The following is a 22,118-nucleotide window of genomic DNA, read 5'->3' as shown; positions in this document are numbered from 1 at the left end:
TGTTCTTGTCACAAGCTCTGGTGATGGCGGTATATCTGCTTTTTCCCGTAGAAATAGTTGTTTCCACAAAGAAGTTAGGACCTATTTTGATTTTAGAAGAGAAAAAGAAAGTCTAATATCATTGGAGTCAAAAGAAATAGGCCAATGCCCAGAGTTATTATTTAGTATAGGGGTTTTTTGACCTGGGTTTTGGGGTATCTATTTCCTAGAATTATACATATGCTCTATCAGGGGTGGGTGTCAAACTCATTTTCACCCAGGGGCCACATCAGCCTCACGGTTGCATTCAAAGGGCCAGAAGTAACTTTAGGACTGGATACATGTAACTACTCCGTAACAGTGAAGTGAGATGTCTCAGCACTGCTGCTGGGTAGACGGGTTTGCCACCAGTGTGCTATGTCTTCTGTTCGCACATATGCACCCTCCTCCTTAGAGGGGACATAGCTTTTATCAGACTTTTCAAATAAGTACATCATTTATGAAATGTTTAGGAACCCGTGGCTTTGTTGGTGATCCGACCTGTTAGCAAAATAGTGGAAAAATCCCTTCACTAAATAAAAACTTAAGTTGGCTGGGGAAAAAGATAATTTTTGAAACCTCTCTTGTACTTTGCGGGAACAGAACTCGAATTCACAGGAAGGCAGATCTGAGAAGCCCAGGACAGGAGAAAGCTGCATAGCCTGGTTCCGAAGGAACTCTCAACGACTATGGAAATAGGCTTGCTCAACTGGAGTAAAATAGGATGGGCCTAGAAAGCTCACGGTCTCCATTTAAAGATTCTGAATAGCAGGAAGATTTTTATCCTGTTCTGAAAAAATCTCTATATGATCAAATGTAGAACAAAAGAAAACTCAGAAGTGCATTATTGAAAAATCTTTCTTACACATTTGTTGATTCTAGTTATTTTTATATTTCAAACGAACTCCCTTAACCTTACCAGCTGGTAACTATCATCCAGATGGTACAAGTCTGGGTATACAATCTCATATTTTGATTCAAGGACCCAATTTTAAGTAATATTTTAACATATTAACACTTTAATTAAGCCGTAGTTTGATTCAAGTTCAACGTTACTCTTAACAACTGAATTAAAACACAAATCCGACTTAGAGATTTATACAATGTTATTCACATAAGAATGAAAAAATGTATGTACGTCACAATTTCTCACATGCACTAGATTTACATAAACAAAAAGTTCTAATTTTATTAATTGATCAGGGGTAAAATCTGTCTTTAGAGTAATGATATATGTGAAAGATGACTCTTAAGTACATATATGGTATCCACATGCTTCTCAAATTATACTTATAATCCTTATGATTCCCAAAGCTTCACAATTACCTGCCAATAACACTTGAAAGAAAATGTCTCACAAGTTACCTGACGGGAAGAGTCCGATCACCTTTCCTTCTGTCCATTTCTCTTTGGGGAACAGGGTACCAGCGGAAATTGAGCTTCCAGTTGAATCCACCATAGGTCATATCAGAACCTGCCATGTACTCAAAAGTATCATCACTGATCACATCAATGATAGGACATACCACTGTTTTCCTAAAAATCATAAAAGCAAATTAAAAAATCTCTTAAAACTTTCCTTTTTGAGGCCTACTATAACAACTGTACACTAAGTGTTTTAAAAATAAAAATACATTCTATAATGAGTTAAAGCCAATGGTGAAAAAATTTCCTGTGATAGCCTACAAAGCTAACACCATAATTATTTATCGTATTCATAACTTTCTGATAACCTTCCGTCCCTTGTTCACTCTGCCACAAAACCGCCACTATATCTGGGTATTTTTGCTGTAAGTATTGCCAAAACAGCTTCGCCTCAGGCATTCTTAATGTATAACTAATTGGCTATAACAAAAAAATAACAACAAATGACATTAAAACTAAGACATAATGAAACATGACAATGTAAATGACATTTTAAAAAACTTTATTTAAAATGTGTGTAGCTTCATGGCAGCACTGCAAATAACTGATTTTATACTGTGGGTTTTACCTCTGGGAAACGGGGGTTCGATTTTGCAACTCAAAGAAGGGCTCTCAGCCTCTCTTTCTCCTCCCAAAGTAGTGGTTTCGAAAAAAGAAACCAACTGCTGGGGCACATCACTGTCATCTGAAGGAAATGCCGACTGTCACTGTGTGAAGACCACCGCCATGCCTGCTCTCACTGGCTAGATCACTGAGGGCCCGCTAAGATTTATATGTAATATAAAAATGGGAGTAACTGCAACAAGTTTGTCAATGGGAAAGTGAAACCAAACTGACAACCAACCAAACCAAAACTGTTAACCAGTTTATCTTTTCTGCTACAGTTGATTGATTTGTCAATGGAGAAATAAAATCAAACCAAACCCCCCCCCCCAAACTATCAACTCCTTACTTAACCTTTCTTACGGAAATCTGCCTTACAACCAGTTAGTTATTCAACAAATGCTTGTGGCAAAGACATTACAGGCAAAGTACCTAGAACCATTTGGAACATGTAAAAATACTTCAAATATTTCTACAGTTTAAAAAAGATAACTTTTACTGAAGGCACATTAAATCATTTTAAGATAATAATTTTCTTAGCAATTCTTAAACATCTGTGTTCCTTACAGTTTTTTGCTATTAAGTTATCCTGTGAACTTGTTCATATACATTTTTCACTTCTGCTTTAAGTGGAGACTGCTGAATAAAAAAACTTTTTCTTTTTTAAAATATATTTTATTGATTATGCTATTACAGTTGTTCTATTTCCCCCCTTCATTCCCCTTCACCCTGCACACCCCTCTCCCACATTCCCCCCCTTTAGTTTATGACCATGTGTCTCAAGTTCTTTAGATTCTATATTTCCCATACTATCCTTGCCCTCCCCCTATCTATTTTCTACCTACCGTCTATGCTACTTATTTTCTGTACCTTCTCCCCCCTTCTCCTCCTCCTACTCCCCTGTTGCTAACGCTCCATGTGATCTTCATTTCTATGGTTCACTCCTGATCTAGCTGTCCTCTTAGATTGCTTTTGTTTTAGGTGTGGTTGTTACTAACTGTGAGTTTGCTGTCCTTTCACTGTTCATCTTTTTTATCTTCTTTTTCTTAGGTAAGTCCCTTTAACATTTTGTATAATAAGGGCTTGGTGATGATGAACTCCTTGAATTTGATCTTATCTGAGAAGCACTTTATCTGCCCTTCCATTCTAAATGAAAGCTTTGCTGGACAGAGCAATCTTGGATGTAGGTCTTTGGATTTCATGACTTGGAATACCTCTTTCCAGCCCCTTCTTGCCTGGAAGGTCTCTTTTGAGAAATCTGCTGACAGTCTGATGGGGACTCCTTTGTAGGTGACTGTCCCCTTAGCTCTTGCTGCTTCTAGGATTCTCTCCTTCATTTTAATCTTGGCTAATGTAATGATGATGTGCCTTGGTGTGTTTCTTCTTGGGTCCAACTTCTTTGGGACTCTCTGAGCTTCCTGGATTTCCTGGAAGTCTCTTTCCTTTGCCAGAACGGGGAAGTTCTCCTTTATTATTTGTTCAAATAAGGTTTCCACTGGTGGCTGTTCCTCTTCCCCTTCTGGTACCCCTATAATTCAGATGTTGGAGCGTTTAAAGATGTCCTGGAGGTTCCTAAGACTCTCCTCATTTTTTTGAATTCTTGTTTCTTCATATTTTCCCGTTTGGTCATTTTTTTGCTTCCTTCTTGTTCGCTCCCTTGATTTGAGTCCCAGTTTCCTTTCCATTACTATTGGTTTCCTGTGCATTTCCCTTCACTTCAATTAGTTTAGCCTTCATGTGTTCCTCTAATTTGTGACTAAGATCGACCAGTTCTGTGAGCATCCTGATCACCAGTGTTTTGAACTGTGCATCTGACAGGTTGGCAATTTTTTTGTTGCTTAGATTTATGGGGTCTGAGGCTTTGAGTGCTTCTTGAGCCATGTTTTGATCTATTCGTGCCTGTTACATATGAGGAGCGGAGCCTTAGATGTTCACCAGGGCGGGGCCACCCAGGTCGCTGTTTTGTGACACTGTATGTGGGGGCGGGATCAGAAAGGGGCAATAGTGGTCCCCTTTGCTGCTTCCCGCCACTGCGGCCTGTGCGGTCTGTCTCAATGCTTACTCCTTTGCTGGTTTATCTGTGCACGAATGTGTGACCGAGGTCAGCCTGCCACCTTGCACCCTCACTGGGTCCGCCCGTTGCTACCCCACACCTGGGATCTGCCCTCACCTGCCTGCGCGCCTGGGTCAGGGGATCTTTCCTGCCCAACCCTGGTCCACCACTGACTCCTCCCCTCTTACAGGTCTGGCTGAATGGTTTATTGTCAGACTTCCATATAGTTCAATTTTCTGTGTTTTGGCTGCGTTTTTGTTGCTGAAAATTTGTTGTTTTTAAACTTGGTTGTGGGAGAAGGCACAGTGTTTCCACCTATGCCTCCATCTTGGTGGAAGTCCTAGAAAAAACTTTTTCTTAAAAAATTTTGTTTTTAGAGAGAGGGGAAGGGAGGGATAAAAAGAGGGAGAGAACATCGATGTGACAGAGAAACACTGATGGTGGCCTCTCATACGCACCCCCGGCCAGCGACCGAACCTGCAACCTAGACATGTGCCCTGATCGGGAATCGAACCGGCAACCTTTTACTTTGTGGGATGACAAAGTGATCCCACACTTGGGCTCAATGAAGCCACACTGGTGACAGCTCTTTCTTTGTTTTATGTTATATTTTCTAAACATTTCTTGCTGGTGTAGTGAAGGCAACTGCCTTGTCCTTTACGATCTTATGTTTGGCAACACTGATAAATGGTTTCTCTTATTTTGTATATATGATCTTTACAGAAAGAACACATCATCAGCAACTGACAGCACCTGTTCTTTTCTCCCTTCTGATCTTTATACTCTTTTATTTATTTCTTATATGATTATAATACCTAGGACTTCAATAATCCTAAGTAACAGCAGTAATTCGAGGTATCCTTATCTTGCTCCATATCCTTTAAAAAACACTTTTGCCCTGAACGGTGTGGCTCAGCTGGCTGGGTGTTGTGCTGCAGAGCAAAAGGTGGCCGGTTCAATTCCCAATCAGAGCACACCCTGGTCAGGGTCAGGGTCGGGGTGCACACGGCAGGTAACTGAGAGCTGTTTCTCTCCCTCCCTTTCGCCTAAAAATAAATAAAATCTTTAAAAAATATACCTTCAATATGTCTCCTTTATATGATGTTTGCTTGCTGAGGTTTTGTTTTGGCTTTTCTTTTAGCTGTCTTTTCTCGGATTAGTAAATTTTCATTCTATAACAGTTCACTAAGTATTCTTAATTGTAAATAGATCCTTTTTCTGTATCTACTGAAGTGATCAGAGTTTTAATGATAATCACAGATTCAGAAATATGTTAATGGTGTATTATGTGAATGAGTTTTATATTAAACTAAACCAACTGGTCATGAGATATATATATATATATATATATATATGTATATATATATATGTGTGTGTGTATATATGTATTATATACCTACATACATGCATACACACATACGTGTATATATATTATATATACAATTACCCCCTTCCATTGGACTCAGTTTGGGAGTACTGTGACATTTTTGTATTAGCATTCACGAGTGGGTTTGAATAATTTTCCATGAACATTTTTCCTAGTTTTCCTATCAGGATTATACCAGTCTCATAAAAAAGGTGAGTTGGTTCTCTATTTTTCTATATTCTGTTCATAAATCCTTAGGAGAGATTTGTTTCCGTCCCACCACCTCATACCAAGGTTGAAACAGGCAAGTTTTCTTTGAGGTGCTGAGATTTCTCTGTCCTTCTCACTCACACTGCAACCCAGACGTCAGGGTCCCAGCTTTACACAGGGGCCTGCCCCTCGTCTGCCCACTTTATGCAGGGCCTAGGCCTTTTCTCCTATCCTCTCAACTATGTGTCTTTCAAGGCAAAGTCTCAGTGTCCAAGTTCAGCAAAAACCAAAAACTGGCTTTAGTGTTTGAACTGGTCACTTGTTCTCAGTTCGTTTTGAGATCTGCAAAATTTCTTACTTTGGTGCCAAGTCAGTGGTACATTTAAAACCATTTTTTTATATTTTAGCCAGCAAGCTTTCCAGCTGGAAAAGTTATTCAGGATCCCTAATCTACCCTACAGCCCAAACTGGAATCCACTGTGGTTGTTATTTCAGCCAATGCCCCCTTCGTATTTCTGTTGTCACCTTACATTGCTTCTCTCCACAGGTTCAGGCGTCTGCTCCATAAAGGTTGTATGTTGTCTTCACACAAGCAAATGTTTATTTCCTACATCAGTTACTTTATGGAAAACAATTCACAGAGATATTCTGTCCCTTCTTTGGGCAACATTCTTCTTAAAGCTGCATCTTCTCATTGCCCCAAGGCTGGGTTTTCCTATTATTCATCTTTGAATGGGGAGACTGAAGTCCAGGAATGGCTGGCAAACAGGATGGGTGTAGGGGCTTTGATTTGCTCCACTTGACTAGTAAAAGTTTAGCTAAAATCTAAGCCTCAATGTTAAGTTGACACAGACAGCCCCAGCTCAAACTGCAATTATAAGCAGAAATGCAACTCACTGAGATCTGTCGATCTGTATCAGGAGAGCTGCTCTCCTGATACACAGGAACCAAGCCAGAGCCTAGCAGTAGGTTGTTCTTTTAAAAACATGCATTATGAAAGACTGCAGCCGTGGGCACCCCCGGCTCCTGGTGTTCTTCCTGTATTATCTAAGATCGTAGTGTTTTTCAGTACGCAATTAGATTTCAGGATGTAATACCTATCTCCCATCCCCTTCTACTTCTTGCTGTACTACAGTTCCAGCAAGGATGTAGATGGAGATGGGATGACCTGCCAGCCCTAGTGTTAGCTGTACAGAGTAGGGACAAGTAAAGAGCTTATTCTACCTTCCCTGAGCTGTCTCTCTGTTCTGCTTCCATTCAGTGAACAGAGTTTATACAGGGTGTACTTAAGAACAAGCCTACAAATCCATGCTCACTAACGAGACAGTGTGCAAACATACCTTCCAGACTTGAGAATATGGTCTTCTTCATGATTACTTTAAAGTGCTCTTCATGGGTATTTTAAAGGAAACTCCAAAGGACATTATTTTTGTACTTATTTACAAATACAGAATTTTGCAACTTACCATACAGTTCAGGAAACAAATTTATAGATTCCAGAAAATTACCTGTCTTGTTTGATCCTGGCTAAGAGAGGCTCCAGCCATCCCACCGTACACTCGCAGTGGGCGTCTAAGAAAGTGATCACTTGGCCTTTAGACACAGAAGCGCCTTTTAATCTTGCTCTGATCAATCCAGAACGTTGTTCCATTCGAATTACATGAACTGGTACTTTTAATTTTTTCACATAATTCTCTAGAGGTCTTTTCAAAAAGTCTGAAAAATTAACAAAACAAAAATAACATGAAAAAACGGTGACCTGGCATTATCCAGATGCAAAGCAATTTTGATCTGCAATATTCATTCAACACATTTTTAACTGAGCACTTTTAGCAAAGCTCCCTGACACACAAAGCCATCTTGCTATAGGGAGCCTTATATTTCCTGAGAGAAAAGCACAAGGGCTGCCCCTACCTTATTATACCAGGAATTAGGAGAGCCCCTGGGATCAAGCTCAATTAGAGATAGGCATGTCCCACATTTCTCTAAGCAACTCTTTGTCAGGCTCAATTTTGCTTTTTCTAATCATGCTTTAGGATAGTTCAAGAGCATTAAATTCAGACCACAATAGAGAAAAGGAACAGAGTATGCAGTAGCTGTTAGAGTTCAGAAAATTATAGTAGTTCTTCAAAGGCAGAAACTAATTGTCTTATTGATTACACAGTCATTGACTACACAGTTCTTTTATCAGGAGGTAGAAGTGAGGGAAAGCTCAGAAGAGAAATATTGGATTTTAATTGCAAGACCAAACAGAGATCCTTAACAGACAAGTACTTCTAAGTAAAAATAGTTTTAGAGGAAAGGGAAAGGACGAGGAAGTGGGCATGTGAAATTGATAGCTATCCTGGAGCTGTGCGGATAGAGGTTATGACCCTGAGCTAAGGATGTGCTGCTGCCAAAGTAGATAATTGACTTTAAAAAGCAGAAAGGGCTCAGCGTCATCAAAGCAGAGAGAAAGAATTCTTCAGATCAGGCCATTTCATGGCACTTATGCCAGAGAAGCTACTGCTGGCGGCATGGCCAAAGGTCTTGCCAACTAGTCCCCACACAACAGGTGGGAGGACACTCTCTCCAGGGAGAACTTGAGATGGAACGAGTGCGGCCCCAATGACCAGCTTTGTCCTGCAGGACTCTGATAATGGGAAGGTCATGTGTAAATCACGGTATATGTATTACCGGGCTCTTTGAGTCCTGTAAGTGGGGAACCAAAAAACTTCCTATATAGTGGAGAAGGAAGGACAGACAGGAGAGACACGGTTCTCTGTTCAACTGGTCAGACCAGAATAATATGAAGACTGGGAAGGAGAAAGGGCCTCTGGGTCCCACTACACCAAAACAGACATCATTTCCATTGTTGCTCATATATTTCCTAATATACTGGGGCTTAAACATTATTTGAGAAACACCTGGAATAGAACTCCTGCCTGGATCACCACTGTGATTTTATGAACCAAATCTCTGGGTCAGAAAGATATAATTTGAGTCTAAAAAGATAAGGGTAGTGCCAATCCCAGAGAAAAGCAACACTGTGCAACACTAGCTATCATTTTGTGTCTGTTTAGCACAATGGTAGGCTCTTTACATATTTGAATTCATTTAATACAACAATATGAGACTGTCACATATTTTAGAAAAATCTAAGGCTCATAATATTAAATGAACTGATCAGGGTGGCCCATCTTGTTAAGGGGTTAATCCAAGGTTCAAAGCCATGTCTGCCTGACTTTGAAGCTTGACTCTTCATCCATAGCAAGAAATCCTAGCAGGAAACTGCAGAGAGAACAATTCAGGGCTGCGAAATTACCTGGTCTGACACACACGAAATGACGTTAACTCCAGAGTTCAACAGAACCTCATGTTACCCCCAGTCAAGGCTGGGTGTGCCATCAACAATGTCTTCCAGGAAGTTTTCTCCAAAATATTAGAGCACTTAAAGTGCTTCTTAAGAATCAAATCAATCTAATTCCTGAATCTCACATCTTTGAAAGCTATAACATTCTGTCCTGTCTATAAATGAAATGAAAAATGCATGATTCTTTGGTAGTTCAAAAAACTGACTATTCCACAAGTTTTCTTAACATCTTAGTTTGACATGTTTGTGGCTTCCATGCAATAAAGCTAAGAAACAGGTGTCTTCCTAACAGTTGATAGAGAATTATGGAATCAGGGCTGGGTGAGAGACTGGTTAACTATTCAAGCCTCATTTTACAAAAAATGAGCATGGGGCAGGGTGAAGGGAGGAGTTAAGTGATTATGATTAGAAGTGACTATGTCATTTCACAATAAGAGAATCTTGTTTATTAGAATATCTCTAAAGCTCTTAGACTATAAATGGATACCTAAGCATCTCTCCATCAGAGAGTGTGAAGTCGTCAGAGAATGGAAGTGTCAGAAAAAGCTTCACTGCTCATAGCAACATTTGAGAAATCTTAGCCAGAACTCTAAAAAACTGAAGAGCGAGCAAGGAATTTAGTATTTAATAAATGTGACTCCTAATCCTTACTAAGTAAGAACCCCTGTTTCCTTTTGTGTAAAACGAGAAAAACCAGTTGTCTTGGATTAGGAACATTCTGTCAATTCTAAATTGCAAGATAACCTGAGACGACAGTTACATAATTTCTGACATGAACTAGGGATTCACCCACTGTTCCATCAGAGCCCCTGCTAGAGTCAGGTTACAACCGACAGCAGTGTGCAGAGCAGTTAAGAGGTCAAGCCCTTGGTTTATGCTAAGCCTCGTTTTCCTCATCAATAAAATAGCAATAATTACAGCACGTACTGCACACTTCTTTAATAAATGGAGATGCTGACAACTCAGCAGGTTAACTGTGAGATCAAGTATTCTGAGGCCATGAGCAGACTGAGCATGCTACACAACCTAATTAAGATGCATGTGTAGACAAAGAAGTGAAAGCAAGGCTTAACTGACTGGTAGATTAGTCAGTCATTCATGAAATAATTCTGTTTATTAGTAACAGGCACTGTGGGCACTGAGGAGATAATGGTGAGCAAGGAGACCTGATGGAGTGTGGAGTCTAACTGGGGGGGTCAGGTGGGGGGACACGGGGAGGCAGATGGGAGAGTCATAAACAGATAAGTAAACAATTAAATCTCTGTTAAGAGCAGTCAAGGGGGATCCAGAGTTCTGAGATGTGTTCAGAGAGATGTAGCCTGACCTTGGGAGGTCAAGGAAAGGCTCTATAAATATAACTTGATTCTGAGTAAACATCTGAGCTGAGCTGTGGGGATGGGGTGGGCAAGGGAATAGTTCAAGATATGACTGACGAAGCAGGAAGAAGCCAGGATACGTAGGCCTTTCCTCTAAGGCAGGGGTGTCAAACTCATTTTCACCAGGGACCACATCAGCCTCTCAGTCGCCTTCAAAGGGCTGAATGTAATTTTAGGACTGTATAAATGTAACTACTCCTTAACTAGGGGCAAGGAGCTTAGAGCTGCCTCCAGGTAGAAACAAGGTTCTGGGGGGTGGAGGGCCAGATTCTGCCTGAGGGCCTTGCGTTTGTCACCTGTACTCTAAGACTTCTAGGAAAGACTTTAACCAGAGAAGTGACATGATCAGATTTGCATGCTTAAAGGATCTTGAGGTGGGGTAAGTGTGTATGTGAGAAGACTAGTCTATTTCACCATTTGAGGTGAGAAGTGTTTGTGCATTGGATGTGTCCCATGAAGAGGAAACAGACTTAGAGTTACTTGAAAATAAAAAGTTTGCTCTGGTTCCTATTCCTAGGCCCAAAAGTTACCACCTAAACAAAAGAGGCGAACAAAACTGTATTAGATAATTCTCAGTCTGGATAGCAAGACAATTACAACCACAAAAACACCGCCTGTAGGTTTCCAAAGAGCAGAAACGGTGGCCTAAGCTCCTGAGGCTTTCTGGGCAGAAGATAGTGGAGCAGCAGACCCCAGACTCAGGGACCTCGCTTAGTGACTAAGAGCCCCAAGTGGAGCAGTGAAGCAGATGTCTGCCTGCATGTTTTCTCTTACAGATGAGGAAGGGGAAAACTCCCTAGTAAATGTGACTCTGTCGCTTTAGAGTTGTGGGCACATGTGTCTTTCTAATGAGGCCACATCCTACGAAAGAGTATTCCACACAGCCTTCTCCGGCACCCAGCAAAATAATAGTGAAACCAGAGGAAGAAATGGAAACATAATTCATTTCATCTGAAGAAAAATATCTCCCCTTAAGGAACATTTGATATGGCAAATATCAGCATTTGAGTAAACCAAACACAAGCCACTTGCAGTGTAGATGTCTGTACAGATTGCTGCTTAAAAGAACTTAATTTCCTTAAAGGATTAATTAACTCCTAGCAAAAAATTATCAACATGAGGTTTATACTCCTATTGTCAACAGTAATTAAGTGTATTCTTAATTTATAACAGCTCTCTAATTTTGACATTAATCACATTATACAATTATTTTATTTTTTACATGATTATCAACTGTTTTATTAAGTAAATCAGGGAGATAAACTATAAGGTACATTAGAAAGTAGGACTGTAACTTATTCTTCATTTATACCTCTGTAATCTGGCAAAGTAATAAGACTTAAATTCTTATTAATGTGCAAATTGTTCCCAATATTATATGAAATGATTACATATTTAGTGTCGGCACAGGAAGGAGAAGGTATAAGACTTGACCAAACTATCCTAGAAGATGCAGTAAGAGATTAGGCAAGGGACTTGAAGATACTAGCAAAGGGGATCGACATGAGGGGTCGAGAAGTTTAAAGCTGATTATCGAAGGAAGGGAGAGCCATTTTCTGTGCTTCCCTCCAAATTGTTCTCATGTAAGCTCAGGAATGTTGGGGAAATACCTGGTACCAATGATCCTGAACAGAATCGCCTTGGGGGTGGCAGGGAGCCTGGGAAATGCTGTGTAACTCAGAATTTAACAGGTTTCTTTACTGACGGACTAACCAGAGCCTTTTCTACATCACCCTGCAGTGTGAAATCTCCAAGAAACATTCAGAATAAATTAAGTTAGATGGCGGTACTTTTAATTAATATATTTTTCCAAAAGAGTACTTCATGAAACAGTTTGAGAGATTTTAAGCTCATGAAAAGTTCTGAGACTCTTGGACGAATATTTCTTAGGACAAGAGTCACTGTAGAGATTTATTATGAGATCAGAGTCACATTATAAACCATTTTTTCTTAACTTCCTTCCTCATCCTATTATGCCCCCAGCTATAGAGCATTCCTGAATTTAGAAGTGGAGTAAAATGGGAAAACATAAGAAGAACCTGGAGAACTAAGGCTCACCGGCTTAGGCCTCGTTCTGCTGTCAGAGATCCTTCCTCCCACTGGATATGCAACTAAAGTTCTCCATTTGTGGCTCTAAATAAGATCCAGTCTCTCTCCAATAACTCAGAGCTGCAGCTTCCCACAGAGAAAGTCCTAATAAAATTGTGTGGATTTATTCACTATTCTGCATACATATAAATATTCATTTTATAAAGCATTACTTCTTTTTAAAAACAAGATTAAGAAGAGACACAAATTAAAAGCTAATTAAAGTAATATTTTAAGTTTCATAGTGTCTAATTGTTTTGCAAATGTGAATGAGTCCAAATGCCACAAATATTTTTAGGATAAATTAGAAGTTTGTATAAAGTTATTGGGTTAAAAATGATAGCAACTATTTTTTTTAATCATTAATGACAAAAGGTGTAGCACATTATTGGTGTTACAATTTAAAGTTTACCTCTTTCACTGGCATCATCTACTAGAACAATTTCTTCTAGCATGTGTCTTGGTGAGCGATTAATGACACTATGGACAGTTCGCAGAAGTGTGCTCCAAGCCTCATTGTGGAAAACAATCACCACACTTGTTGTAGGAAGGTTATCTGGATACACCTTTGTTTTACACCTAGAGACAAAGCAAATGCCTTTACAAAAAGGGACTGTTAGGACAGCACAATGAATGAATCCAGATTAGAAAGGGTAAGAAAACCATAAAAACAGTTTGCTCTCATGGTGGGACTCTTGGTAACTTCTCATTTATTTAAGTTTTGGTTAATGTTACATGTTTAATAAATAGTATCTTTAAAGTTATGTGTTTAAGTTAAAATTATTTTAAAGAGGTCAGTTCTTTAAAATTAGGCACTTCTTCCTGATGAATGTTTTCTGTGGATTCAATTTAACGGAGAATGTACTAAGGCTTTATCATCAACCCCAAACTGAACTTATCTCAAGGATCCAGCTGGACAAAGAAGTTCAGAACCACCAGAATCTACACAACTTAATAATCTAAACAAAAACGTACCTCCCACAGAGGAAGAGAACTAATATCACCAGTGTCTGTGGTTTACTAGGCGATCAGGCTTCCTAATAATTCTCTGAGGAACTTGGAGCCACATTTCATAGATGGAAGCTGAGGACGGAGAGAGCAAAGGCAAGGGGTGGCAAGGCCTGACTGAGGACCTCACGGTCCACGCCCTGCCGACCAAGCTCCTAATGTGGCTCCTCTGTACTGAAATATCAACACGCATCTTGTTTAGTAAAGCAGTGTCTAGAAATACAATCATCAAAAGACCAAACACACTAAAAAATAATGCACACGGAAAGAACATATTAACTGTATGTTTCTAGCACTTTGTTTTAGGCTACATGGTCTCTTTCAATCTTGTCAGACAAAACTACTACATAGAAGGCTAGCAGAGAACAACACCAGTAGTAAGTAGGCAGATATCAAGGGATGTGCTTTAGAACATAAACACTCCTAAAGTGCACATATAACCCTTTCTGGTATCCCAAATTCTAACTGCCGCTCTAGCCTTTTCTTTTCATTTTCTCCCCTGCTCTCTAGCAACCTCCAATCTTGTTACTACCTGTCAGTGGCAGTGAAGAAGGGAGGAGGAGGAAGAAATGAGAAAAACACCAATGGACCCCCTCTTCAGAAGCTGCCACAACCACCATACATACTGAAAGTGCCACTCTAGGGCTGCTAGTTGGCAGTGGAAAGAAAAAGAAAATGGAAGGAAAAAAGTTGACAAGGTCAAGGGGTTGAATAAAGGAGAAATGGGAAAAAGAGTTCACTATAGGGGCTCCATCAGCCCCTTTCTCTCTCCAAGGAGAACAAAGAGCTTCCATTGTCCTCTTCATCAAATCCAGTTCCAGCCCCTCCCATCCTCTCTACTATTCCCGAGACTCTTTCACAGTAGGATCTCCATCTCCTATTGTTAGTAACCTCACTATCTATTTATTCACGGACCTGAAAGACCTATAGCCTCATTTGCATGGCTCCGTCCACCCCTTTCTCCCTCTATGTTCACTCCAAGATCCACTAGAAGGCCACCACAGTCTGCCACCCTGTCTACACCTCCCTGCCCACAAGTCTGGCATACAGAGGTGGGACCAAAAGACTAGTTACGTAGGTTATGGAGTCATGTGTCCCTAGCACTCCAAATAATACTTCTGAAAATAGTTTTCCATTAAAACTATTGTGTCATAAATGGTGCAGATATGTGTGTGTTTATGTGTATTAGTACTTTGCTTTAGGTACATCATAGGGAACAAGCTAAGATACTCATGTTTTTATGGTTAGACGCATCCTGAAAGCCTGACTCACAGCCTACATGAATGGGATGGTGAAATCAGGAATGGCCTGGATATGATTGAGAAAAAGTTTCTGGTATTATTTAACTGATTCATATTAAGTCATATAAGATCTCTATTCCTAAATGAATCCTATTTAGTATAGGAGAATTGGGAAGCAGAAAATAGCCAAGGTGACTACAAAGCTGCTAGCGTACCAAAACAACAAGAAGAACAAAACTGAGTGAGACCGAGAAGGTGACTAGGAAATGCACAGTACACAGTGTCGTTAGCCACGTGCATGGCTGGGAAGCAACAGGAAGAAAACACAAACATCTGAGAGGGCAGGCTCTGCAGAAGAGAAATGGTAAGCCAGATTTATTTCTTGTATAATGTATTAAATAAATAAAGTCTGGAGTTGTATGGAAAGGCAGAACACTAGAAACGAAGAGACTAAAATGTAAATCATTCATAATAGGATGGAAGAACTAAAGAAGCAAAGCAAATATTAGGATTCTAAGAAAAAAATTAATTGCCTAAGTCAAACGGTTAAATATCATCATTCAGAAAACATAACAAATTCACAAATATTCTCTGAAGGCAAAACAGAAAACACATAAAGAAAACAAGGGGAAAAGCGTAACAGATTTCAGAACAGATAAACACACACATACCCGCCCTCTACCGGGAAAGCCATAAAACACTTGAGAAGACCCAGAGACCTTGTCGGCATCCCGGTTGAGCTTTTCCCATGGAGTGGGGGGCCCAGAGCTGAGGATGAGCAGGAAGGCCACAGGCAGTGTTATGAAGCAGCTTTCGCCCACCGAGTCCCAAGTGAAACATCCTCAGGAATGCCAATCAGCCAGGATAAGGTTGTACTACGTTTTAAAATTGATTATGCTATTATTAGTAGTCCCAATTTTTTCCCCTTTGCCCCCTTCACCTGATACCCCCACTCCCTCCAGAAATGCCCCATCTTAGTTCACGTCCTTGAGTCATACATATACATTCTTTGGCCTCTCCATTCCCTATAACGTTCTTAACATGCCCCTGTCTGCCTTGTACCTACCACTGATGCTCCTTAATCCCTGTACCTTTTTCCCTATTCTCCCCCATTCTCCATATGATCTCCATATCTATGACTCTGCTTCTGTTCTAGTTGTTTACTTAGTTTGTTTTTTAGATTCAGTTGTTGATAGCTGTGAATTTCTTGCCATTTTAATGTTCATAGTTTTGATCTTTTTCTCAAATAAGTCCCTTTAACATTTCATATAATAATGGTTTGGTGATGATGAACTCCTTTAGCTTTACCTTGTCTGGGAAGCACTTTATCTGCCCTTCCATTCTAAATGGTAGCTTTTCTGGATAGAGTAATCTAGGTTGTAGGTCCTTGCTTTTCATCACTTTGAGTATTTCTTGCCAGTCCCTTCTAGCCTGCAAGATTTATTTTGAGAAATCAGCTGACAGTCTTATGGGAACCCCTTTGTAGGTAACTATGTGCTTTTAAGATTCTCTCTTTATCCTTTACCTTTTGCATTTTAATTATGGTGTGTCTTGGTGTGGTCCTTTTTGGATCCAACTTTTTTGGGACTCTCTGTGCTTCCTAGACTTGTAGGTCTATTTCCTTCACCAGATTAGAGAAGTTTTCTTTTATTATTTTTTCAAATAAGTTTTCAATTTCTTGCTCTTCCTCTTCTTCTGCCATCCCTGATTTAGATGTTGGTACATTTGGAATTGTCCCAGAGGCCCCTTATAGTAGCCTCGTTTTGGTTTGTTTGTTGTTGTTTAGATTTTTTGAATTCTTTTCTCTTCTTGCTGTTCTGGTTGATGTTTATATCTTCCTTATGTTCCAAATTGTTGATTTGAATCTTGGCATCATCCCATCCATTGTTTGTTCCCTGTAGATGTTTTTTTATTTCATGTGACAATGTTAATTTCTTCTCGTCTTTTTTATGCTGTTGTTGTACTCAATGAGTTCTTTAAGCATCCTGATAAACACTGTTCTGAACTCTGCATCTGATTAAGTTGGTTCTCTCTGTTTTTAGTTCTTTTTCTGGGGTTTTGTTCTGTTCTTCCATCTGGGCCATATTTCCTTGTCTCCTCAATTCGGCAGCATCTATGTGCTTGTTTCTATGTATTAGGTAGAACTGCTTTGACTCTCTGTCTTAATGGTGTAGCCTATTGTAGAAAAAACACGTGTAAATTGTGTGGGGCGGAGACTTAGGTAATTGCCAGGCTGGGGCAACCCATTCACTGCTTTGTGGCTCTGTGTGATGGGGAGGGCTCAGAGAAGGGACAATACCAGGGACAGTGCTGTTGCCTGGCTTCTGGAAGTTGCCCAGCACTTGCCCTGTTTCTAGTCACTTCGCTTACTCCCTGTGACTAGTGCCCTTCCAGCTGTTGCCCTAGTGCTGAATCACAGAATGGGTGGGTCTGTGGGCCCTTTAAGTGGAGTCTCCTGAAAATCCGATAGTTTCTTCTGCCACCCTAACCCTGATTGGTTTTTACAGCCAGAAGATATGGAATTTATCTTCCTGGTGCTGAAACCCTGAGCTGTGTGGTCTGGCCTGAGGCTGGGATCCCTCGCTCACTCACTCCCGAGGTATTCCTCCCCATTTTGATCCAGCACATGTGTACATGGGACAGCTTGTTCTGCCGCCTCTCCCTGATACAGCACATCTCTGGTTTCTCATTCTTCTGGATGAATGCAGCTTCTTTAAATTCTTGCTTGTCAGACTTGCATTCAGCTCAAGTTTCTGACGATTCTGGGTATTACTTGTTTTGAAGTCTGGTTGTAATTTTTTTCTGTAGTTGTGTGAGGAAGCAAAGTGTGTTTATCTATGCCTCCATCTTGACTGGAAGTCCTAACTGGACTTTAAAAAAAAGTCCTAATTGTGATTTGAAAAAAAATGATTGTCTTCATCTTGGAATCCTCGCTCTATGACAGCACAGACCATGAAATTTTTGCTCACTATTCAATCTTTAGTGTCAGGAAGAGTGCTTGGCACACAGCTGGCAATGAAGAAATATTTGTTGAATAAGTGAAGACAAGGCACCCTGCGTAGCCGTGGGCACAGCGTGGGATGAAAGCCCGAGCCTGTGGGCAGTGGGCAAGGCTGGAGCTACTTTTTTTTAAAGTTATGTAAAACTTTGTGGGTTAGAAAGAGGGAAAAGAGCATTTTTAACGTTCTATTAAAATGTACTGATACATATAAGAAAGCTGATGAATCACAAGTATGTACCTGAATAAATTCCCACAAAACAAATGTGTCAAGCAGTCGGCACTCGGTGAAGAAACAGGCCGCCGGCAGTACCCAGAGGCATCCTCCGTGCCCACCAGGAATGTATGAGAGTTCCAAATGTCCTGCGCTTTGTCAGCACTTGGCACTGTCAGCAATCTTTATTTTAGCTACTTATACAGGCATAAAGTGCTATCTCATGATAGTTTTAATTGGCACTTCCCCAATGGCTAATGTCTTCTTATGTACTCATTTGCCATCCATGTAGCAACTTGAGTGAAGTGTCAAGTTTTTTTGTAACTTTACTGCATGCAATTTTTTAAAAAGTGGGTGGTATATTTTGAGAGTTCTTTATACATTCTAGATAAAATTCCTTTATTGAAAGTATGATTTGAAAATAATTTCCTCCAAGTCTGTAGCTTGTCATTCCTTCTTCTTAACAGTGTTTTTAGCAGAGTGTGAAAGTTTTAAAATTTGATGAAGTTCAAATTACTCTTTTTTTTTCTTTTATGAAATCATGCTTTTGGTGTCATGTCTAAATACTCTCTAATGTCAGGTCTGATTATTTTCCCTAAAAGTTACAAACTCTGAGGTTTTAGAATTAGATCTATGATCCAGTTTGAGTTAATTTTCATATAACATGAGATTTAGGTCTAAATTAATGTTTTCCCATATGAATAATTGTTCAAACACCATTTGTTAAAAAGTTCATCTTTTTTCTGCTGAGTAGCTGTAGCACCTCTGTCAAAAACCGAACAGCTGCATCTGTGAGGGTCTGTCTACTCCTGAGCCTTCTGCTCGGCCCCACTGATCTGTGTGTCTGTCTCTCTGACAACACCGTGTGTCCTGACTACTGTAGCCTTATAATAAGTCTTTAAACTAGTTACTGTATATCTTCCAACTTTATTCTTTTTTGAAGTTATTTTGGCTGCTCTGCCTTTCCATACACACTTTTAATCCCCTTGTTGGGCTTCTGGATGGAACTGCATTAAATCTGTACAGCTATTGGGGAGAACTGACATCTTTTATATTAAGTGTCCCAGCATAGCTAAAACCGGAGGCTTTAGTTTCCTTGCTCTGCAGCAACTTTCCTATGACTGTGTCTGTGTTCTTGGTCTCGCAGAGGAGACAGAAAAAGAAAAGCGATGGATTCTACCCATGTGCTGGAGGCCAGAGATCCTCTGGTCAGACAGCAGATGGCTCCTCCTTCAGAGTTTTAGTTGCTTGCCTGGCTCCTACTCCTGTGAATTGCTGTGTTGGCAATATTGCCTAGAGGCTGGACTAATACAGACTGGGAAAAAAAGCAAGGGGTGGGGGAAAGAAAAAACAGGGAGATCTCTCCCTTTTCTTGTTCCTCAGACCGGGAAGAGAGGGTGTCTCTTGGGGCTCCCTTTCTGCACTCAGTGTGTACTTCAGGTTTTGGGGAGCCTTCAGTTACAATGCTGAACAGCAGTGGAGAGCAGGCACCCTTTCCTTGTTTCTTACCTTAGGGAGAAAGCTTTGAGCCTTGCACCATTAAGTTTGGTATGGCACTAAACGCACAGTTCATAAAGAAACAAGGGAAACTGGACTTCATCAAAATGTAATAAAAATTTTGTGCTTCAAAAGGTACCATTAAGGAAATAAAAAGACAAGCCACGAACTAGGAAAAAATATTTGGATATTATATATCTGCTAAAAGATTTATATTTAGAATATATAAAGAACTGTTACAAGTCAATAAAAGGAAGAGAAATAATCTAATTAGAAACGAGCAAAAGATTTAGAGACATTTCAAAGATATAAGAATGTAAGTACATGAAAAGATCCCCAAGATCATTTAGTCATTAGGGGAAAGCAAATTAAAATCACAATGCGAGACCACTTCACACCCAGCAAAATGGCTATAATAAAAAAAGGCAGTAAAAAGAAGTCTTGGTGAGGACATACAGAAATGAGAACTCTCATACACTGCTAGTGGGAACGTAAATGGTACAGCCGCCTTAGGGAAAAAACGTCTGACAATTTCTTACAGTTATACCATTATTACCATATGACCCAGCAATTAGGAACCTACCCAAGAAAAATGAAAACATATATTCACACAAACACTTGTGCACAAATGTTCTTAGCAACACTATTCATAATAGCCAAAGAATGGAAACAACCCAAATATTCATCAACTGGTAACAGGAGAAATAAATGTGTATATCCATACAATCGAATTAAGACTAGGCAACAGAAAAGAACAGGGACGCAGATGCTACAACATGGATAAATCCCAGACAAATTATACTCAAAGAATCCAAACATAAAAGGCTATACACAGGGCCCAGCACAAATAATGCCTCTCTCTCTCTCTCTCTTTTACAAAATCATAAGCATGTAATTCTGCAACAACAATATCACACTCAAGAATACCATGTGACATTTTAGGTGAAATGTTCCAATTAAAACTATAAATCATTACACCCATATTATTACCCTACCAACCACATTCAAGCAGGCATTACTTCTGCTGGACCCTGTATTTATGATTCCATTTACATGAAATGTCTAGAAAAGGCAAATCCATCCAGATTGAGTTCAACAGTGATAACTTAACCCTGGGGCTGACACTGGGAAGAAGAGTGAGTACAAATTAACACCAGAGATCTTTGGGGTGATGGAAATTTTCTAAAAGTGGTAATGCTTGCATAACTCTACAAATTTATTGCAAATCATTGAACTCAATCACTTTGAATGAGTACTTCCTGCTTCCGTGAAAGATGGAGTAAGCACACTCCACTCTCATCTCTCCCAGCGACTGGCACTATAAATCCTGGACGGAATGCACGGAACATCTATCTGAGGGGACTCTGAAATGTAAACGGTGGCAGAATCTGAAGTTCCATCAAAGCAGTGGTGAATTTTCCATTTTCCTCCCTCTGGCATTAGCCAGCCTGCAGTCCAAGGCAGTGCCCAGAGTAAAAGTGTGCAGTGGATGCACAAAGAGCCCCAAGAGAAGCTCTCCTTCTAGTCTGAGAAACTAGAAAAGAGTGTCCTAAGGGAGAATAGAGATACCCGCCACCCTCACCCCACGCCCTCTCTCCCTCTTCTCCCAGCCTGGCAAGTCTGAGAAACACTAGATTAGCGCAGTCAGTCTCCTGGTAGTCAGTAGTCTGTAGAGATGAAAATTAACTGAGCAACTTTTTTCTCATTTTTTAGTTGATCAATGGACATGTACATAGTTTAAAAAATAAACAACTGTCCAAAGCATGTTAAAGAAAAAAAAGCTATTGCCTCACTTCTGCCATTTTCCCTTTCCCGTAAGTATGCAAACCACCTTCAATTCTTTTACCTATTTCTCTTGGTATTTCCTTCCATAATTCTAAGTAGTGTATCTGTATTTTTACTTGCTGTTTTTTTCTAGTTCTAGGTATTGCATATCTAGAACATATTGACTCTTTACTACAGAATAGGAGGGTTTATTTCACTTCTATCCCCATCCCAACTTATATACTTGTGGTCCCTCCGTCTCCCAATGTATATGTTTGGTTGCAACATTACTTAATGTTTAATTAGGACTATGTAAAATGTTATTCATACCTGATTTGCATATTATAAGTACTTTTCCTTTACTGCATAGCATCCCCCTCCACTTCACCCTGAGTTATTTTCTTTTCCTTTTTCTTATTTTTTGTCACTAATTCAAAACCAAACTCTCAAATTTGTCACTAGCTCAAACTCAGACTCTCTACAAATTGTCTAAATAGATCCTTATGATGTTCAAAAGTGCTGCTGTGATATCAATGAAATCTCCTTAAAGAAATCTCTCCCAAAATTTTCTGGGCCGGTTGCCTCTGTGCCTGCACCGCTGTCATCAGGGGTTTGCCCTTCCCCACTCCCTTGGGGGTCCTAATTACCCCTCTTACACAGTGGATCTCCTGTTTTCCTCTTTTTACTTTACTCCTTTGTTTTGATTGCGGGCACAGGCTGAAAAAGAATAAAAGGAGAAAGGTACATTTTCAAACTACACCATCACTACCATAGTGGGCTGATGGTATTAATGGGAGTGAGTTATATTAATGGGAGTGAGTTATATAAAAACAGTGATGGAAAATCACTGAGTCAAACAATGAGTCAAAACACAAGTGGTTTCACTTATGTCCCGTAAGTACAAC

At 39.9% G+C, this 22,118-nt stretch overlaps 1 protein-coding gene across 4 annotated transcripts in view; it reads right to left on the bottom strand.

The window, feature by feature from the left end:
* Positions 1-22,118, bottom strand: part of GALNT1 (polypeptide N-acetylgalactosaminyltransferase 1) — a 135,047-nt gene that overhangs the window by 23,381 nt on the left and 89,548 nt on the right. For all 4 annotated transcript variants that reach the window (XM_037154457.2, XM_037154456.2, XM_053664181.1 and 1 more), the window contains 3 exons: positions 12,904-13,070; positions 7,184-7,391; positions 1,384-1,554 (listed from right to left, as the gene is read on the bottom strand). In XM_037154457.2, the coding sequence (XP_037010352.2) occupies positions 1,384-1,554; positions 7,184-7,391; positions 12,904-13,070 (546 nt within the window). The remainder of the gene's footprint in view (positions 1-1,383; positions 1,555-7,183; positions 7,392-12,903; positions 13,071-22,118) is intronic.

Source organism: Artibeus jamaicensis, unplaced genomic scaffold, assembly GCF_021234435.1.
Source record: "Artibeus jamaicensis isolate MK-2021 breed Jamaican fruit bat unplaced genomic scaffold, CSHL_Jam_final contig_354, whole genome shotgun sequence".
NCBI classification, from domain to species: Eukaryota; Metazoa; Chordata; class Mammalia; order Chiroptera; family Phyllostomidae; genus Artibeus; species Artibeus jamaicensis.
The sequence above is the reverse complement of the archived record's forward strand: the minus strand, read 5'-3'. Positions and strand labels throughout refer to the sequence as shown.